Source organism: Pan troglodytes, chromosome 1 (assembly GCF_028858775.2).
Source record: "Pan troglodytes isolate AG18354 chromosome 1, NHGRI_mPanTro3-v2.0_pri, whole genome shotgun sequence".
Taxonomy (NCBI): Eukaryota; Metazoa; Chordata; class Mammalia; order Primates; family Hominidae; genus Pan; species Pan troglodytes.
In genome coordinates, this window is record NC_072398.2 from 76,526,117 (window position 1) to 76,547,690 (window position 21,574).

General features: G+C 36.7%; 1 protein-coding gene across 12 annotated transcripts in view; it reads right to left on the reverse strand.

Annotated features, from left to right (window-relative positions):
• SUCO (SUN domain containing ossification factor) overlaps window positions 1–21,574 on the reverse strand; it is a 78,473-nt gene that overhangs the window by 38,425 nt on the left and 18,474 nt on the right. For 6 of the 12 annotated variants that reach the window (XR_010157302.1, XR_010157300.1, XM_514000.8 and 3 more), the window contains exons 2-9: window positions 20,497–20,611; window positions 18,765–18,875; window positions 16,106–16,260; window positions 14,711–14,848; window positions 14,334–14,484; window positions 2,634–2,757; window positions 1,602–1,726; window positions 1,043–1,110 (exon numbers count right to left, since the gene is read on the reverse strand). Coding sequence is in view for 7 of the 12 variants with exons in the window: in XM_514000.8 (XP_514000.3) it covers window positions 1,043–1,110; window positions 1,602–1,726; window positions 2,634–2,757; window positions 14,334–14,484; window positions 14,711–14,848; window positions 16,106–16,260; window positions 18,765–18,875; window positions 20,497–20,611 (987 nt within the window). In the remaining 5 variants the exon portion in view is untranslated. The remainder of the gene's footprint in view (window positions 1–1,042; window positions 1,111–1,601; window positions 1,727–2,633; window positions 2,758–14,333; window positions 14,485–14,710; window positions 14,849–16,105; window positions 16,261–18,764; window positions 18,876–20,496; window positions 20,612–21,574) is intronic. The other 6 variants (XR_010157304.1, XM_003308604.7, XM_009438306.5 and 3 more) reach the window with 2 other exon arrangements.

Below are 21,574 nucleotides of genomic sequence, written 5' to 3' on the forward strand. Positions count from 1 at the left end.
ATTTAGCAAAGAGAATTAACAAATTATGGTTCATCCAGACAATGAAATACTAAGCAGCCATTAAAACTGGTACCAAAAACTATCATTTCATTTACATAAAAAATCTAGAGACTGTAAACTAATTTATAGTAACAGAAAGCAGATCTGTAATTGCTGTGGGGGAAGAGAGTTTGAGAGAAATTACAAAGAGGTATGATGAAACTTTTGGGAATGATGGATATGTTTGTTATCTTTATTGTGGTGATGGCTTCAGATACATAAATGTCGAAACTTACCAAATTATACACTTTGACATGTAGTTTATTATACATGCAATTTATTGTATGTCAACTATACCCCAATAAAGCTGTTTTTTTTTAAATAATGCTAAGATTTACATTTATTAACATGGAAAGATGCCAAAAATATTGCTGCTTAGGAAAAAATTAAAAGCATGGTTCCATGTGCATAATATAAAACTGCATATAGCATGGCATTGGCGGAAAATAAATACCCATGACATCTAACACTCTGGGTATACACAGCACTGGATGGCCTACTTATAGATAAACGAATGCTCCAGGCTTATGTTCCACCCCTACTCTCATTGTATCTTTCTTCTTGTAATATCTAACAGTCACCCAGAAGAAACACACTCCTTCTTAGCACTGCCCCCTTATTCTTACAGTTCCTGAATACCTCTGCCTCATTCATCTGCCACTTCCTATTAATCCTTCAAGATTCAGCTCAGGAATTACCTCTTCCAGGAAGCCTTCTCTCATCTCCTCTTGCAGTTACGCATCATCACTCTTTCAATAACACCCTTTCAACAGTACTTTTTATACCATTTCATAATTGTTTAACCAGATCTGCCATTTTTTGCTTTTTGTGACCTCCTCAAAAGGAAAGGAAGGCATTTTGTCCTCAGTTTTGCATAGTATCAGCACTAATCAATCATAAAAACTTATTAAGTTATTATATGTCAGTGTAACCCTAATGTAAAAGCTTAACATAATATGCATATATATGTAGAATGTACTTTTTAAAATTGTGTATAACTCACCAAATTTTAGTGCTGCAAGGATTCAACATGTAAAGATCCATATTTTCTATAAGAATAGCAGATGTGCTCTATTTTAAAAAGAGGAAAGGAAACAAATTACTTAAGGAATAATGAAGAATGTATTTATTTTAACTTTAAAGTTTTCTGGGACTTCTGTATTTTTAGACCTTAAGTACACCTAAGACTTTAAAACACTCACTTGGGAAAAAAGCATAAAAGTGGCTAAGATTCACCATTCACGGCAACAGCATTAAATTAGTGTTACAATGATACATTTAAAATTCAATGCCTGTTACTTTAAAGAAAAAAATAATATTTTAGTTATTTTCTTTTAAAAATTTCATACGGGTTTTAAAAGTTAAAAAATGCAGGGCAAAATACATCAGCCAATATAAGTAAGAATTCATACAAGATAATGTTTTGAAAAGCATATTCTGCTTTTATTAGTGAATAAGGAAAATATCTCACATTAAAATATAGTTCCCAGTAAACAAATAACCTGTATTTTAAAAAGTCGTTAATTTCCTATATATACAAAATTTTATATTTAAGCACCTACCTTGGCTTCTGGATTAGCTGCTAGAATTTTGGCACCACATTCTACTGAGGCATAATTATTTCGATTTTTCTGGACCTTTTTGGTGGCATGTGAACCTCCATTAGAAGATGCATGCATCGACTGACCTGCAGACAAACCGTTATTATAAATATTTATATATATATTTGATGATTATGACTGAAAATACCTCTAGCAACACTGATCTCCAAAGCAATAAGCTGTCTTCTAGAAAAGAATAGGTTTCAACACTTGAGAGAATATTTTAAAAATTCATAAAAAAATCAAAGTGCTCCACCTCAATAGATTAAAATATCCCCCCAAAACAAATTAACTACAAAATTCTACATTACTTATGTCTCAGTAACATAACTCACAAAATGAAGCTTGTCCATGAGAATCAAAGCTTTCTGTATTTATATCTATTATAAACATCTATTAAGGATGTATTTCTTACATTATTTTATTGTTTTTTTTTAAGCTCTGGGGTACACGCGCAAGATGTGCAGGTTTGTTACATAGGTAAACATGTGCCATGGTGGTGTGCTGCACCTAATAACCCATCACACAGGGAATAAATTAACTATAATTTTAGTCACCCTCCTCTGCCTCATAACATAAGCAAGCTTTTCTTTAGGTATGTTCTTGAAACATCATATGTAAAACACCTTTTGGTAAGTTAAAGAATATTTTAAACCCAAGGATTTTATGCAAGTTCTTTTTGAGTTCCATATGAATTTTAAAATAGTTTCCATGCCTCAATTTTCCTCGTATTGTGATGAAAATCACTGCTATGCCTTATTTTATGCTCACTTAATAATTTACAAGAATGGATTTTAATTAAAACTAAAACTGTATGTAATTATATACAGGTACATGATGGATGGATGGATCAACAGCAACTTGGTTAAGTTTCACCTTTAAAAAGTTTTCAAAAGTAAATTTTATTTTGTTTTACCAATCAAAAAAAGAAAGCATATTAAACTACACCATATACTTAAAAAAAAAATTTAAAGAACTCAAATACTTCCTTACTTTTTTCTTTTTCTACTTCCATAACTTTCTTCTTCCATTCATCAAATGTTGGTATATCTTCTGGATCTTTGGGACTTGCTACTGATGTAGGGTCAATGTCTCCTGGTTTTGTATAATCAGAGCTCTGAAAGAAACACCAAAAAGTAAGAAGACTTCAACTTTCAAATAATACAAATAAATTTTAGAAATAAATACAAATGTTTCTGTCAAATTAAAGTTCCAATTTATAATGAGTGATTATATTTTGAAAAAATAAAAAACGTAAAAAGAAAGGTTTTGGTTTACTTAAAAGTTGAATTTCTCTTGAGATAATTTAAACATTCTTTTTAGGATGTGTTCCTTCACTTGTTAAGTGATATAAGCATAGGTCGTTGAAAAAAATAATTTATAAAACTCTAAAGCAAACAATTACTCATATATAGCCTGTACAAATGAATAAATTGTATACTTGCCATGCATCCACCTTAAAATATAAGTTAATACATCCATTAAAGGAAGCTAGATAATTTTAGATGTTTTAATATTATTTCCACAATATCCTTAAAAAGAAACACTGTGTACACAAAAATTTTAAGGCAAATTAAAAATTCTAAATGTGAAAAAACAAAACTTTACATTTTAGAAGAAAATTTAAAAATCTTTATAAATCATGTTAATAAGATGCAGAATGCATAAATCATTTTTAAAAGCTGATACATTTGGTTAGGTTAACCATAAATGACATGGACGAATAAGTCACACACTGAGAGAAGTATCTGCAATACATTCAGTCAACAAAGAATTATTATCAAGTATAAAGAGTATCAGCAAATCAAATAAGGAGATGGGGTGGGTGGGAAGCAAAGAATAAAATCAATAAATTTGCAAAAAGAAATACAATTTCAGTAATAATCATGGAATCCAAATGAAAGCCTGAGATATCATATAAATCAGTGGTCCACAACTTTTCTGAAACCAGGGACCAGTTTCATGGAAAACAGTTTTCCCATGGATGGGGCAGGGAGATGGTTTTGGGATGAACTGTTCCACCTTAGATCATAAGGCATTAGATTCTCATAAGGAGTGCACAACCTAGATCCCTCACATGTGCAGTTCACAATAGGGTTCACACTCATATAAGATTCTAATGCCACCACTGATATGACAGGAGGCAGAATTCAGGCGATAATGCTTGCTTACCTGCTGCTCACCACCTGTCGTGCAGCCTGGTTCCTAACAGGCCATGGACTGGTGCTGGTCTGTGGCCTGGGGGTTGGGGCATGCTGACATAAATTATACAAATCTAATGGAGTTTAAAGTGTGATAGTCTGTGGCCAAGTGTGAAATATCTGTTGAGCCAAGAGAAATCTATGCTAAAAGGAGTTTAAAATTTAACAATATTAAGATGTGCATAATCCCTAAATACACCCCATGTATAAATCTAAGTGAAAACACTCATGTGTGTCCAAAAGATATGCATAAGAATGTTCATTAGAGCATTGCTTTTAATACCAAAAATAATAACCTAAATATCCATTAAATGAGGAATGGATGAACTGCAGTAGTCACTATAAACAGAGCAGTGGAAACAATGAACAAATCTCAAAACAATGTTGAATAAAATGTTACTTAAGAACGTCATTTATATTAAACTATGCCATATAATATATATTATTTATACTTATTTGAAAAGCTCTAAAACTAAACAAAAAAAAATACTAAATTCAAGACAGTGGTTATATCTGAAGACAAGAGAAGGAATACTGAGGAAGGGCATCCAATCTTGTGACTTTTTTTCCTCTTAAACTGAATAATGAATACAGACATTTATTCCATTATTGAATCATTTCTGTATTCCTAAAACAAAGTTTTGATGTGTTCACTAACACTATATTGAGAAATGTACAAAATCTATTAGATAGGAAACTCTGGTAAACAATATAAGTCTCATTTAGTTTATATTTGCTACATAAGAGCATGCTTTTGAGCACTAACATGAAATATCCATAACTTCTGGGACTATTTCTTCTTTTCTTCAAAGGAAGTAGAGCCATTTCCAAACCTCCCTTTAGGAAGACAGCAATTTGGTCCCCATCCAACTTCCACCTTAGAGTGCTTTACAGAACAAGTTGATTTACTAAATGAAGTGTATGGCTACTTAAAACAATACATGGCAGAAAAAGATAAAAGAGCTAGTATTACCACTAATTTAATTTTTTCAATTAGATAATAAAAAATCTAGTTTGAATATAAGGAAGGAGACAGGACTCAATTGACTCCGGAGGCAGGGCTCTGACACCGAACCATATGGATGACCACATAAAACAGGTCAGGAGCAGTTTCTGTAAGACATGCCCACCAGCGTGCCTTGTCAGTTTAGCACTGCCATGGCAACACCTGGAAGTTACCACCCCTTTCCATGACAAGGATCCAGCAACCTGGAAGTTACCACCATTTTCCTAGAAATTTCTGCGTAAACCACCCCTTAATTTGCATATAATTAAAAGTGGGTATGACTGCAGAACTGCCTCTGAGCTGCTACTCTAGGCACCCTGCCTGTGGGGTAGCCCTGTTCCTCAAAGAGCAGTACTTCTGCTGCTGCTGTATACAGTCACTTCAATAAAAGTTGCTGTTTACCACCACCAGCTTGCCCTTGAATTCTTTCCTAGGTGAAGCCAAGAACCCTCCTGGGCTAAGCCCCAGTTTGGGGGCTTCCCTGTCCTGAATCATCTGGTGACCACGAAGGGATGAAGAAAGCAGAGATGGCAGTGACTGGAGGAGAGGCAAGATGATGCAACAGCAGAGATGGAGAGAAGGTGATTGGCAAGACCCAATGAGAGATGGCAGTCAGAGAAACAGCAAGAAAACAGCAAGGGACAATGAGAGACAGCAGTTAACAAAACAAGACAGCAAGACATGGCAGCAGGTGAGATGAGCAGAGAGGTAACTAAGCAGAGCTATAAAACCTGAGCTCTAACACTAATCAAAAGCTCTTTTGAGAGTCATCATTTTCCCTGGCAGACAGCACAGCTGAGCAGACGAGCAAGTGGCCATAACGCCACTGCCTCATATGGGACCCACTGCTCTGACAGGCAGACCAGTAGGTTACCAGCCCCTGTGCAAGCCCCTCCCACTGCAGCAGCTGAGCCCACTCTAGATGAGGGAACCTGGATGAAGACCCAAATCCCATGTGGAAGATCAGTCACATTTTGGCTTCTGTGGATGGGTGTGTCCCCTCTACCACCCCCCATAATTATCAGGTAAGCTAGGGAACAAAAGCCTTTGGCTAAGTGGTCAGTTAAAAGCCCCCATCGTTAGTGTGCCCTGAAACACATCCTGAGCACCTCTTCCACTGGTCCTTGCCCTTCTAGTTCATTATTCCACCAGTCATTTCATTTTCAATCCTAAAATGTGTGCAGTCTTATTGTTTGCTTTTAACTTTCTGTCAACTGTGTGTGGCAATTATTTAAGGTGGGACACTTAGTTGTAAGAGGTTCCCCCAGTGTGTTGACTCTGGGACACCAGTCACATTCTCTGACCTCAACTCAGTCATGGGACACTGTTGGCTGCACCCGGGGTGCACTAGGGTTTTTGGCATTGGTGAAGGGACCCTCGTTGGGTGAAATGCAGGCACTCTGGGTTTACAGCATTGGTATTATAGACTGCACCCCAGATGTGCTGGGGTTTTTGGCATTGACATTCCTTTAGGACTGTGGGTTATAGCCCCTCTCCCTAGGGAAGTATTAGTCTTGCCCTTTTCTGTCCTAAAGTTAGAAGTATTATTTTCCTAACAGCGAGTTGCAACCCCTTCTTGGGAGCTGTCTTATAACTGCTTTGCTTGTAACTGCCCCTCTTGGTCAAAGGAATTGGGAGTTCACAGGCTCCTGACCTCAAATGGACAGCCACCTACAGCAGTCAACAAGTGGCTACCTATTTTCTCAGTGTCTCCACTACCAGGTAGGTTCTCCAGCAAGTCAGGGCCTCTGAAGTCTCCCCTTTGGCAACCCTTTCCTAGGTAAATTACTTATGTGCATAGGCTTTAAAATGATTAAAATGGCATGAGAATAGAATAGAACAGAACAGAACAGATCAGAACAGAATAGAATAGACTGAGCTTATTGTATGGTATAAAATCTAAAAATGGTAAAATGATTCTCATCTATAAAATTCTAATGTCTGGTAGGCAGTTCAGGATTTCTTGCTAGGTTTACATAAAATGTGCTAAAGAAATGTATTTTTTATTGGGAAAAAATGTTTTGTTTAATTTGGAAGTTACTAAAAGGGAAGTTCAAAATATAAGGAAACCATTAGGTAGAAAAGAGAGACATAAAGAATGTTATGGATAGAAAATGTTTTCTCTTTGTTTTGCAAAGGATATAAAAAAAGAGTAATTTTATATGAGGGAGAAATCTTGCATAGTAAATCCTTGTCCTAAAGTAAAATGTCCAGTTATTCAAGAAAGAGGTAGTATAGGACAACGTATTCGTCCATTCTCACATTGCTGTAAAGAACAACCTGAGATTGGGTAATTTATGAAAAAAAAAAAAGTTTAACTGACTCATAGTTCTGCAGGCTGTACAGGAAGCACAGTTGAGAAGGCCTCAGGAAACTTAGAATCATGGTGGAAGACTGAAGGGGAAGCAAGCACCTTCTACACATGGTGGCGCAGGAGGAAGAGAGTGAAGGGGGAAGTGCAACACACTTTTAAATAACCAGATCACGCAAGAACTCATTCATTACCAAGGCCCTGGGCAGCTCCACCCCTGTGGTTCTGCAGGGTAGAGCCCCTATAACTGCTTTCAGGAGCTGGTGTTGAGTGCCTGCTACTTTTCCAGGTGCACGGTGCAAGCTGTTGGTGGATCTAACATTCTGGGGTCTGGAGGATGGTGGCCCTCTTCACACAGCTCCATTAGGCAGTGCTCCAGTGGGGATGCTGGGGATTGGGGGTTCCCACCCCATATTTCCCCTCTGCACTGCTCTTGTAGAGGTTCTCCATGAGGGCTCTGTCCCTGCAGCAGACTTCTGCCTGGACATCCAGACATTTGCATACATCCTCTGAAATCTAGGCAGAAGTTCCCAAACCTCAACTCCTGCCCTTTTTGCACTCATAGGCCCAATACCACACGGAAGCTGCAAAGGCTCGGGGCTTGCACCCTTTGAAGCAATGGCCTGATCTGTACCTTTGCCCCTTTCAACCACAGCTGAAGCTGGAGCAGCTGGGATGCAGGGTGCCATGTCCGGAGGCTGCACAGAGCAGCAGGACCCGGGGCCTGGCCCACGCAACCATTTTTCCCTCTTAGGTCTCCTGGCCTGCGATGGGAGGGGCTGCCATGAAGGCGCCTGAAATGCCCTAAGAGCATTTCCCCCACTTTGTTGGCTATTAACATTTGGCTCCTCTCTACTTATGCAAATTTCTGCAGGCTTGAATCCCTCCCCAGTGAATGGGTTTTTCTTTTCTACCACAAGTCAGGCTGCAAATTTTCCAAACTTTTATACTCTGCTTCCCTTTTAAATATAAGTTCCAGTTTTAGGCCATTTCTTTGTTTATGCAAATGAGCACAGGCTTTTAGAAGTAGCCAGGCCACATCTTGAATACTTTACTGCCTAGAAATTTCTTCTGCCAGATACCCTAAATCATCTCTCTCAAGTTCAAAGTTCCACAGATCCTTAAAGCAGAGGCACAATGCCACCAGGCTCTTTGCTAAATCACAGCAAGAGTCACCTCTGCTCAAATTCCCAATGAGTTCCTCATCTCCATCTGAAAGCACCTCAGCCTGAATTTCACTGTCCATATTACTATCAGTATTCTGGTCAAAACCATTCAACAAGTCTCTAGGAAGTTCCAAACTTTCTGTTACCTTCCTGTCTTCTGAGCCCTCCAAACTGTCCAACCTCTGCCCATTTCCCAGTTCCAAAGTCATTTCCATATTTTCAAGTACCTTTTTAACAATGCCCCACTTCTCTGGTACCAATTTTCTATATTAGTCTGTTCTTACACTGCTATAAAGAACTATTTGAGACTAGGTGTTTTACGAAGAAAAGAGGTTTAATTTTTAATTGACTCACAGTTTCTTAGGTTGTACAGGAAGCATGGTTGGGGAGGCCTCAGGAAACTTACAATCACAGTAGAAGGGCAAAGGGGAAGCAAGTACCTTCTTTACATGGCAGTGCAGGAGGAAGAGAGTGAAGGGGTAAGCACTACACACTTTTAAACTAGATCTTGTGAGAAGTCACTCACTATCACAAGAACAGCAAGGGGAAATTCCACCCCCACAATTCAATCACCTCCCATCTGGCCGCTCCTCTAACGTGGGGATTACAACTCAACATGAGGTTTGGGTGGCGACACAGAGCTAAACCATATCAGACAAGTAAGAAAATTCAAGCATGTTGTGGAGGGTCTGTGTTATGTCGTGACAAGGTTCATAAAGGAGACTTTTATAAAAGAAATTTTGTGTATGATTAAACTTGGTATAATTAAAAGGAAATTGTTTACAATACACTTTCTAAAGAATGGTCTAACTGGGTGCACTGGCTCACATCTGTTAATCCCAGCACTTTGGAAGGCCAAGGCGGGTGATCACGAGGTCAAGAGATCAAGACCATCCTGGCCATAGCCAACATGGTGAAACCCCATCTCTACTAAAAATACAAAAATTAGATGGGCATGGTGGTGCACGCCTGTAGTCCCAGCTATGGGAGGCTGAGGCAAGAGAATCACTTGAACCGGGGAGGCGGAGGTTGCAGTGAGCAGAGATCGCACCACTGCACTCCAGATTGGCAACAGAGCAAGACTCCATCTCAAAAAAAAAAAAAAAAAAAAAAAGTTAAAACCCAATTTTCTTAAAATGTTAATTTGCTAAATTACCAGAAATTTTGCTTTTCAATCTTGTAATGTATTCTTTTGAAAGCTTCTCAGATTCATTTAACTCTTTTAGCTTTTTTTGTGAGCTCCTGTGAGTTTTTCTCCTCCAACTACAACTGCCGTTGTGACCTGAGGCTAAAATGTTTAGTCTTAGAGAGAGGTCTGTGGGAGCAGTGTTTTCCTCCAGTATAGCTTAATTCTATGCTGTTGTTTTTTTATTGATGTGTAACTTATTTTGGCTTTTGGTTTTGACTCTTATATTGCTTAGAAGTGTTTGGGGGGCTGGTAGGTGTCTGCCCAAATCCATTCCCTTTGGCCAGGAAGGGAGCATCTGTTCAGTCTGTTGGGGGGCTATAGATTTTGATTTTTGTTTTGTATTCCTCCTTGTTGTCAGAAGGTGCTGGATGCAATGTTAATGGCAAAGATTTTATTTTCTCCTGTGCCAATGCTGAGATAGTATGCTGCCTGCCCCAGGTCCATTGTGTCCCTTGGTGGGAACCCTGTGGCAAGGGGACTTGGAGTCAGGGGACTTGTAGCCAGGGGATGTTCTGGGCCAGACAAGAGTAGAGGTGAGTGGGTAGTCATTGGTCCTTGAACCCTTTTGAGCACTGGGGGAGCAAAATAGTGTAATACTTCTTTTCGATCACTTTAGCCAACCTCCTAGGAAACACCTCTCTTGTCCTTATTGGGTGTAGAGGACATGCTAAGGCCCAACCGCAGATATCATGTTGTCACTATTAATCTTGTTTGCTCTCCCAATTACCCTGAGCTGGTGTGGGTAGAAACATAATTCTACAGTAAATATTTCAAAAATTATAGCATCAGGGCACCACCTTCATGGTTGCTAGATTCGTCATCAACATCCCCAGGATAAAGATTTCAATCTTCTGGCTTATCCAAAAAATCTCACAAACATCCCCCACAGACCTCCTAACTAACCACAGCAATCCTGAAATACCCAAACCCTTACTTGATAAGTGGAATGAACTCCCCCCACTGAATGAAATCCACCTGAACCTCCCCACCATTACCTGGACCTGGGAAGTTGGGTATGTATACCTCCAGTGCACTCATGATCCTACCTTCTGCACCTTTTGTGCTAATGACACTAAAGCACAAGTTTCCCTGCAATGCTCTGAATACAACTCTAGCTGCCAAGATACCAATGCTGCAGCGAGGTAAATGGGATTCCACTTGAAAGCAAGGAGACCATACATGGTGGCTTCTCCTGGATTAGAATATACAGGGGAAAAACAACTATCTAGTCTGGGAAGGTGGCAGTGCCACCCTCTTTCAGAAAACAAAGATTGTTCAACTACCCCCATTAGAATAGGGGGAAAGTATCTCTATAGACTCAAGTTGGCAACAAAGAATAAACCTGAACCTCCCCACCATTACCTGGACCTGGGAAGTTGGGTATGTATACCTCCAGTGCACTCATGATCCTACCTTCTGCACCTTTTGTGCTAATGACACTAAAGCACAAGTTTCCCTGCAATGCTCTGAATACAACTCTAGCTGCCAAGATACCAATGCTGCAGCGAGGTAAATGGGATTCCACTTGAAAGCAAGGAGACCATACATGGTGGCTTCTCCTGGATTAGAATATATAGGGGAAAAACAACTATCTAGTCTGGGAAGGTGGCAGTGCCACCCTCTTTCAGAAAACAAAGATTGTTCAACTACCCCCATTAGAATAGGGGGAAAGTATCTCTATAGACTCAAGTTGGCAACAAAGAATAAAGATCACACCCCATAGGGTCTCCATTTGTGCCCCAATTCAGCTCATTTTTCTTTGTGGCCATGAATGGGAAGAAGTTACACCCCATAACCACTCCTGACTCCCCAGGTAGTCATCTGTTTTTTGTTTTTTAATTCTGAATAGTTAAAAGTCAACATCTTCTCTTTTAGGAGTAGCTTTCCCTTATGTATCAAAACTTGGAACTGAGGTGAATACATGTTAGCCACTCTTGCCCCTTCAGGGATCACAGTCATAGTAACACCAGAAGTAAATGAGCAATAGGATTAATTCTGGCAGGAATCAGGGCAGCAGTACCCTTGGGTGGCTTTGCTTAAAGTGAACCCTAAACAACTTGACTCAAACCCTAGAATCCTTAGCCACCAACACAGGTCATGCACTAAAGAGAATTCAAGAGTCCCTAGACTCTTTGGCAAATGTATTTCTCAGTAACAGACTAGCACTGGACTATTTACTAGCTGAACAAGGTAGAGTATGGGCAGTTATTAATAAAACCTGCTGCACCTATATGAACAACTCCAGACAGGTTGAGATTAACATTCAAAAGAACTATGAGTAAACTACCTGGTTACAGATATAACCAGGGCACTCACTGCAACTACAGCTGGTCAACTATCAAAACTGCCTTCGCAAGTCTCAACTGGCTTTTACCTACCTCTTCTAGGACCTTTGAAGGCTGTCTTGTTACTAATTTTTGGTCCTTGCTTGTTTAACCTCTTAGCAAAGTTTTGTCTTAGATTACAACAGTTCCAGGTAAAGATAACGTTAGCACAAGGCTTCCAACTCATCCTGTCTCTGGGCCCCTATCAGTTATCCAAAGATTTTCACTCATCTGGTGCTAGACAGGGCCTACACTGTAAACTCAGCAGGAAGCAGTTACAGAAGATGGATCTCTGTCCTTGCCAGCCTTCTTAAGATTAAGGAGGAGTATCTAATCTCTGAGGGAGGAATGAGGCAGGAAGGTGGGATTCAATTCTGGAGGCGGGTCTTGGACATCAGATCAAATTGAGTACCAGCTAAAACAAGTCCCAGACAGAAGCAAATTTCTGTAAGCCAAGCCCACCAATGTGCTATGTCTGTTTACCACTGCCACAGCAACACCTGGAAGTTACCACCTCTTTCCATGGCAACACCCAAAAGTTACTACCCCTTCCCATAACAACTGCCTGACAACCCAGAAGTTACCACCTTTTCCCTAGAAATTTCTGCATAAACTACCCTTTAATTTGCATATAATTAAAATTGTATATAAGCATGACTGCAGAACTGCTTCTGAGCTGCTATTCTGGGCACAATGCTTATGGGGTAGCCCTACTCCACAAAGAGCATTAACTCTGCTGCTGCTGTACACTGCCGCTTCAATTAAAGTCGCTGTTTAATACCACTGGCTTGCCCTTGAATTCTTTCCTGGGCTAAGCCAAGAACCCTCCCGGGCTAAGCACTAATTTTGGGGCCTGCCTGTCCTGCATCAGATACATTGAGAAAATAAACAAGAAACATACACTTATAAAAATTTACCTAGCTGAGATACTAACAAGGTAAAGCTCAAATACAAAAACTGCAACAAAAAGAACATACATTTACCCTTTGAAGCCCAGCCAAAGAAATCACTATATCCTCCTAGCAACAAATAAGAGAACAAATACAATAAAAATCACTTTGTAATGCACTGTCTATAAACAATACAACAAAATCAGTTTGGAAAGCATTCTCTGTATAAGTACGGCAATCAGTGTCTCACAGATCCTTGAAATAAGAGGCTAGCACAAGGCATCAGAAAGCAAATTCTCTCCCACTCACACAAACTTAACGGGACAGAGTTATTCTGAAGTAGATACTACATAAAACTATTGGCTATTACTCATAATGTGCTCATTATCTGTCATGATTTTTCTGGGATACTAATTCATTTAGAAAGTAATTAATACAGTTAATTAAAATTCTACTCTTTTGCCGATTAGCATAGACTCACAAACAGTTTAAGTCTCTAAGGTAATAAAGAAATTTCAGTCTGCTAAGGAGAACAAGCAAATCTAGGACAAAGTTAGCTGCCATGCTTGAATTTTACATTTGACATTATTATAAATACCTTCAAAGATGTGTTTTAACGTTTGTCTAATTTTATTCATGGATGTGATATCTGACAACTAAACTTTAACATATGCGTTATTTGGTATCACTGAGAAAAGTAGTTCCTTCAAGATGTTAGACTATGAAATGCTGAGCTCCTATATTTGTAAGAAACATCGTCAAAACAGTTGGTCCCGTGATAGTGAAAGTCTCCAGAATGAAGTTTAGTTAGTCGTAAGTGAAGATTCACTGAAAATACGTGAAAAAGAAAGCAGAGAACAAAAGATCCCCAAATTAAAGAGGAATAGATATGGATGTGGTAGTCAGCACACTGAACTACTCATGGACCCTATTTATTTTTGTTTTTGTTAAGTTTATGGAATATACTTCATCTCCGTAACTTAGTTATTGCTTACCTGAGGGAAGTTTAAATTGCTGTGTTGATACTACTTCAAGAAATTCTACAGTACATGAAGTCAAGGCAGAACTCAGAAGGAGAAAAGAAAGTAAAACTGTTCCACTGTGATAAGCCCTGTCTTAATTATAAGAATCACACTCTAAAATATAAGGTGGTCTGGTTGTATTTTGCACACAAATAATGAAAGGTAAAATGTTCCATTAAAATAGTTCTGACTGAAGAGCCTAAATTTAACCTTGTATTATTAACTTGTATTCTGAAAATAATTAAATGTAATTAGTCATACCTTCTTCTAGATAGCTTTCTAAGAAGATGATTAAATAAGGACTTTATGTATCTGCTATCAAACAGCGGTGGGTGGCACAAAATCATTTAATAATATATAACCAGAGAGAGTTCACACTTGAAACAACTTTATGTGATAAACACTATAATGGAAACAGAATCACTTGCTCTCAGGGAGCACAGTTCGTGTTAGTTCCACATGTTATTGTCTACTTAATCTCCCTGATTTTATGACAAATATAGTTAGCAAATTATTATAAGCTTAGCTAATAACAAAAATGCATTACATAAAGAAGTAAGAGATAGTGCAAGTTATATACCTACCTCATTTTTTAAATTATCTGAAGCATTCAATGCAGATTTTGGATCACCACCGCCCTGTTCACTTGCTGAAACTTTTGATTCAAATTCTGATTTTGTTATCTTTCCTTTACCATGTGAAGATGATACATTTTCTATATGCTGGCCAACAAGGCTGTTTAAAACCAAAAGATATATTAAATAAACAGATTTTACTGGATAACAAATTCTATACAATCTAAATTCTTTTAACTCATGCACAAAGTAAACCAAGGAAGAAACACAAAGAGATCAGCTTTCTCTCAATCAAAGTGGAATTTAACATACACCAAAGTCCATTCAAACAGGACACTGCTGTTATTACAGAATCATAAGAAGGACAAACAACTGCTCCTACCCACCTGTCAGGTGGACTGACAAAGGAAGGTTGTTCAATTGGAGCACTAGCATCAAGGGCCTCACCAACATCACAATCAGTTTCAGACTGCTCAGTTTCACTTGGTTTGGCTATCGGAATAGTACCAGATTTTTCTATTTCACTAAAAAAAGAAACAAGAAACATAATCTGGTAATTAAATAAACTTGAGGTAATATACATTAAAAACACTATTAGTGATTTCCAAAACATAATGTAAACCAAAGAAAGAAAATTTTAAATCATGTAAAGTCAATTGCTGACTTGATCTGTTATTGTCCTCAGCTTCTAAATAACTACTTACCAAATATGAGGTTAATATTTGGTCTTTCAAAAATAAGATTTTTAAAAATTACTTATTCTCAATGTATCTTCTCTAAAGTTTAATTTCCATCATTACTATACTAATTCTACCAGCATTAAAGTTGTTACTTATGGCATCCTTCAAAAAGTCATTATCTCAAGACATTTCACTAAAATTTTAAGGTGTTCTTAGAATTTCGTTTTTAAAATATAAACCTTCCTATTTTTCCCTGCCTCACCTCCATTTCATTAACCAGTCATTTTTAATATAATGGGAGTATAGAATTCACTCTTCAGATATATAGTATCTAGCCTTAAATTCCTTCTGAATCATTTAAATTTAAAAGTTTAAATACTATCATTATTTCTCAACATGTCTTCTGTTTCCTGGCCCATACTGAGACAAGCTTCTAAATGGTAACCATAATATCTTGTGCAACTCCTTCAACCCAGGCCCTTACATTCTTGAGATATGTACCAGTTATTCTTCTTGCACTTTATTTATATTAACTCATTTGATAAAGGAAATGCTAAATGTAGTATTAAGAGAAGGACATTTTGTTTTGTTCTTTGGACTGCTGCAGGAAGAAGCTAGGAGAAGTACATAACAAATTTTCTAAATTAAGGATCACTTAAACCTAAACACTCTGAATATTTATTATCGAGTTTGAAAAAGTTAGCGATTCACACGAAGACATAAAAATGAATGAAATGACAGTGATACTTAATAGAAATGAATAACCTGACATTTGAGTTGATAATTATAGGGAATTCAATTCAAATAAGCACTGTTTCCTAAGTAGAACCTTACTTTGCTCAGACTATATAGAGATTTCATATCTGGGATCTATCAGCTTCATTGAGTTAGTTAGCTAAATAAACTTGTTATAAAATCATTACATTCAAAACACACAAACGCATGCACACATACGCACACAAAACACAAGCACTGTAATTTAGGTCTGCTATATAGCCTAAACTTCAAACTTGAGTATCAAGCTGCTTTATCTTTTAAGGAAATTTTTCTATCACTAACTAAGGAGATTCTTTTTTGTGTTTGCTTTTTGTAATGACTTACTCAAGCTTTGAGATTGGAGTGATTTCTGAGGTAGATGAGCTGGAAATATTTTCAACAGTTTCACTGTCCACAACTGCATTGGAAGACTCTTCATGCAAATCAACTGTAGGGAGTGTCTCCACCACCGGTGGACTTAACTTTTTTGACTCTGTATTCTGTTTAAAAAAACAAGTCAGCTAAATTAAATGTTGAGATTAATATAACATCTCTTTAGCAGAACGGGCATTTATGGAAAGCATTTCTGAAAAATGACAATAAAACAATGTTCACTAAAAAAAGTACTTTTATAAAAATCCTTTCTTCCAATATTACTGCCCTAAGGAATGCATTTCATATGAAAATACAGGCCCCTAAGCATTTTTCATGGCATTTCATAAACTAGGAAAGCACTTTCTCCCTACCTATTTCCTACTTTGCATCAGGACCTACAGAGATTTCCCTCTTCTCTAATTGATGAATGATAGTAGCAACAAAGAAACCCTATGGACATGTACAAAACAGTACAATACATAGTTCTTGACCCTGAGCAGTTTAGGAAATAATGTGTATCAATAAGCAACGATATAAGATATGTTCAAGTAACACCATGAAGCAATAAATGATTCTTGCTGCTCCTTCAGTCTTGAATGCCCTGGGCCTTTCAGTCCTCCAAAACACAATGTGAAATCTACCTAACACCTGTTCATATTTGAAAACCTCTATCAGCACCTCCTCCTCCAAGATCAACCCTAAACAGAATTAACTACTCCCTTTCCTCTATGCCTCCAGTGTTCTCTGTACACTTTTATCACTGCATCTATAACAACTCAATTGCCATTATTCATGTCTCCCTCTCTTCTTCAACTATACCAAAAATGTCCTCAGTAAGAACTATGTTCTCTTGATCCTCATATTCCCAGTGTCTAGCACAGTATCTAGCGCACAGTAGGTGTTTGTGTTTAAATGCTCAATAAATGAATTCAAGTGAGAGGTACTCATGTTCAGCTCGAGGAAAAAGAAACTAAGGACTATGATGAATTACAAGAGCTAGGCATTAAAGAAAAGGAGGGCCAGTACAAGAGCAGAAACAAACATCGAGGCACGCAGTCCGGAGAATATAAAGTATGATCATTTGGGGAATTATTTACACCGAGAAATTCACAAAAAAATATAGTCATCTGCATTTTTATGATGGAGGCCTTGAGAAAATGACTACTGCCTTATTATCAAATACTATATTACCATATGAACGTGTATTCAAAATTTAAAAATTAATGAGATACTTTACATGCTTTTTTTTTTTTTTTTTGAGACAGAGTCTCACTCTGTTGCCCCAGGCTGGAGTGCAGTGGCATGATCTCGGCTCACTGCAACCTCCGCCTCCTGGGTTCAAGCGATTCTCCTGCCTCAGCCTCCTGAGTAGCTGAGACTATAGGCGTGCACCACCACACCTGGCTAATTTTTGCATTTTTGGTAGAGACAGGGTTTCACCATGTTGGCCAGGCTGGTCTTGAACTCCTGACCTCAGGTGATCCACTGTGCCCGTCCTATATGCTATTTTTTAATTAAGTCTTCAAAATCCAATGTGTATTTTACACTTACAGTAAATTTCAATTTGGACTAGCCGCATTTCAAGTGCTTAATGGCCACATGTGGCTAGTGGCTACTGTAATGAACAACATAGGTATACAAGACATGGTAAGCACTCGGAAGTATTTGAGCACAACTACACCATAATAAAAGTTTTATGAATAACGGTAGGAGTGTTCAGGATAGTCATACAATTGTAAGGGCTACAAGTATCATTCTTCTCTTACTCCTATGCATAAACCCTTGACAAATGTCTTCCACAATCCAATAAAATGAAACTAATTCTATTGCTTTAGATAACTCAGTAAGTTATAAAATAGCCCTGGCTCTTGCAAAAAGTACAAGGTTAAAAAATAAAAAATGAAAAAAAAATTAGCCAAGGCTGTATTTTTTTAAAAAGAAAGAATTCTCCCTCATTCTGAGTTGAAATGTGTGTTCTTTTTTTAATATTCGAGATTTTAGTTTTTCCTTAGTCCTTCTGCCTACAGATAAAATATCCCCAGTACCTTCAGCCATTACTGATATTACATGGTTTCCAGATACCTCAGCATTCTGATCAGTTTATGGTGTATATATTCTAGTTTTTAGTATTTTTCATAAAGTCTGGTGCACAAAATAAACAATATTCAGAATGTAATATGAGAGAAAAAGGGAAAAAACATATTTTGATCTATTATCTATTCATACCCACAATAAGTGGAAATCTTGGTTATCAAAATACTCTGTGTTCTACATAAAAATACTTCCTTTTGTTCCAAGTGATTCAGGTTAGAAAAAAATTTCTTAACAACTGAAAATCTGAAGAGACAAGATACATCATAATGAACCAAAATAGAACCGAGGAAGAAATGAGGATTTATACTCAAACTTTTACTACCAAGAGACTAGTCACATTTATTATTATCTGTAATTTTACATGTCCTCAAAAGTAGTACTATTAGCAGGTAAGTAATCTTAAGTCCAGTTACAGAGTACCTCAAAGTGAAAAAACTAACAATACACACACAATATGGTGACCAAACAGAGGTTTTCAATCTTGTAAAGTAGTTTGAAATGACATATTATTAAAAATCAAAGCAACATAGCTTACTTGTACATCCACAATAGAATCATCTTTTAATTTATGTTCTTTTGGAGAAATAGGTAAATTTGAACCTGATTTTCCCAATGATTCGGCATTGATAGGTCCCTCTCTTTCATCCTATATAACAACAACAAAAATCACCTGATAAAACTGTTTTACAAAACAGTTATAAAGCAATACGAAGATGGTTTTTTTCCATACTTTAAAACCAAAAAACTGCCTTGTTTATTTGACTCTAATTAATTTCATTTGTTTACAAGATTGTCTATTTCCTTGAATCCCCTCATTGCTACAACATTTAAAATGTGCAATACACCAGTTCAAGAACTTCATTAGATTTCTTAATAAGCATTTTAGTCTTACCATCCAGCACCGTTGTAAGCACCTAGTAAAACTCCAATGAATACCTGACAAATGAAGATACATAAAGCTCTTTCTTTCATCTCTTTTTTGACATACATTCAAGTTAGAATTTCTAATACCTTTATGCCTTCTAGAGTGTAATTTTCATAAAAGTTCATATTCAATCTTTGTTTACCTGAGCCTATCTAGCTCATACTAGGTATCTAAATGTTTACTGAAAGAACATGCTTTCCCCCTTAATGCTTTGCTTAAATTCACTTTTATGACATTTGTTTGCAAAATGCTTCATCAAAAGGGGGATTAAATCAAAATCTTATATACTGTGTGGGTGAAAATATAAAATTATAGTTTTTTTTGAGATATGCGGCAAGTCTTCAAAATTTTAAATGCTCCATCCCAGAAATATATCCAACATAACTTAAATTTAAATAATCCACTCTAAATATGCCCAAAAAACCCTCAAGTATGTAATTGTAAGTATGTGTTGATACACACACCCACATGTGTGCACACATGGCAGGGAACAAAATGCAAGTTTGTCAATAAAGAACAACTGATAAATAATGTCTATATAACAAGATTAAAATGCAGCCATTCAGAATATATCAACATGAAAAGATGATATATGAGCTATCACTGGAGGGGAAGGGGGATGGCAATTTGTAATATATTTATATGATATTTTCATGGAAATAAAAATATTAATTTGTGGGCAAATATAAAGGTGTTATCTATACCCATAGAACAAGGTCCAAACGTTTTCACAAGAAATAGTAGACTGTTGTTCCTTTGGGGAAAGGAATGAGACATAAATAATAAATATTTTATACCAATATAAATTACTTCAGTAATTTTAAATACACTGAAGTTAAAGGCAAAAGCCAAATCAAGTCAATACTCTCCATTTATCATTTAGAATGGTAAAATAATACATGTTTTAAGACCATGAGGTTTTTTGGAGTCTTTATATTTACTGCACCTAATTACATAAAACAAACTACAAAGCCACTGACTGTAGATTCTCCCTGGAATACTCACTTCTAATAGTTCTCATTTGCAAAATTGGGGTTTCTTTAAAAACTCTATTATAGATCATTAAAAACAAATCACTCGTTTTCAGCTCTCTGAACATGCACTACCCTATACTACAGGACTAAGGATGTTACAAAATTCCAAATACAAGCAACAAGAATAAACATATAAATATCTCTGAGCCATCATAATTTAAGAATTACCTGAGTAATAGCAAAGAAAAATACGAATCTCCACCAAAAATTATGGCATGGCATTTTTGAAATTACTTTTATTCTGAATGTTTTCAGACACTCTCAGAAAGCTGACACACAAATTATAATGTTAACTTTATTTAAGGCACCTTTTTCTGGAATTGTACATCTTCATTTTCTAGTGCGCAGTTGTCATCTTGAGAGTAATATGATGACGCTGAAGCTGAAGAACTCTCTTTACAACATACACGCCAGCTGGGAAGCCTGTAAAACACCCACCACCAACAACAACAAACAGAAAAAGAGAAAGAGAAAGAAAGAAGAAAAGTTGTTAAGTCAACATATTTCTATATGGGCTAGAATTTGAGGCGATAAACAGACAGATGGTTCCTATCCTAATACCTTTTAACAATTTAATGACGAAAATCAATATGCATAAGAAAAACATAAACATTATTATCAGCATTCCAAGTAAGACATTATGAATTCCATGAAGGTACAACAGGAAAGTCTTCACCAGAAGCAGTATCTGATAATTATCACACAAGGTACACAGAAAGCTGTCAAATAGCTAACCTCCTCGGAAAGTACCAGTTCTTATAAATTCTAACAAATATTTAAGAACAGATAATCCTAAAGTTACCTCAACTGTTTAAAAGCATAGAAGCTTCCAAATTATTTTTGCATAGAGAACCTAACAGTGATATCAAAAACTAACAGAAATAGCACACACATAAATGAATACTAGAGGTTAATAGTACTTATGAAATAACATGCAAAACTTATCAAGAAAACAATAAAAAAGAAAGTCTCTAGGAACATACCAAAGGAGAAATATACCACAATTATTATCAAGTAGAGTTAAGCTCTGACATTCAAAACTAGTCCAACATAATAAAATCAACTTGATTTGCTATGCAAAAATATCAAGGAAAAATATGTTACGATTATATCCATAGCCACTGAAAAACATCTGATAAACTTATACATCCATCAATGTTTTAAGAATCAATAACGAAACAGGAATAATTATATATTTAACATGGAAAATACATATGTAATACATAAAACTAAAAGTCAGTATTATACTTAGTGAGGAAACCTAAAAAGACACCTATATAGATCTGAAATAAGACAAGAATGTCCATTTTCATTAGCATTACAAAACATGAAGATAAAAGAGGCATAAAAATGGAAAAGACAGTAAAATTATCTGTAGTTCCAAAC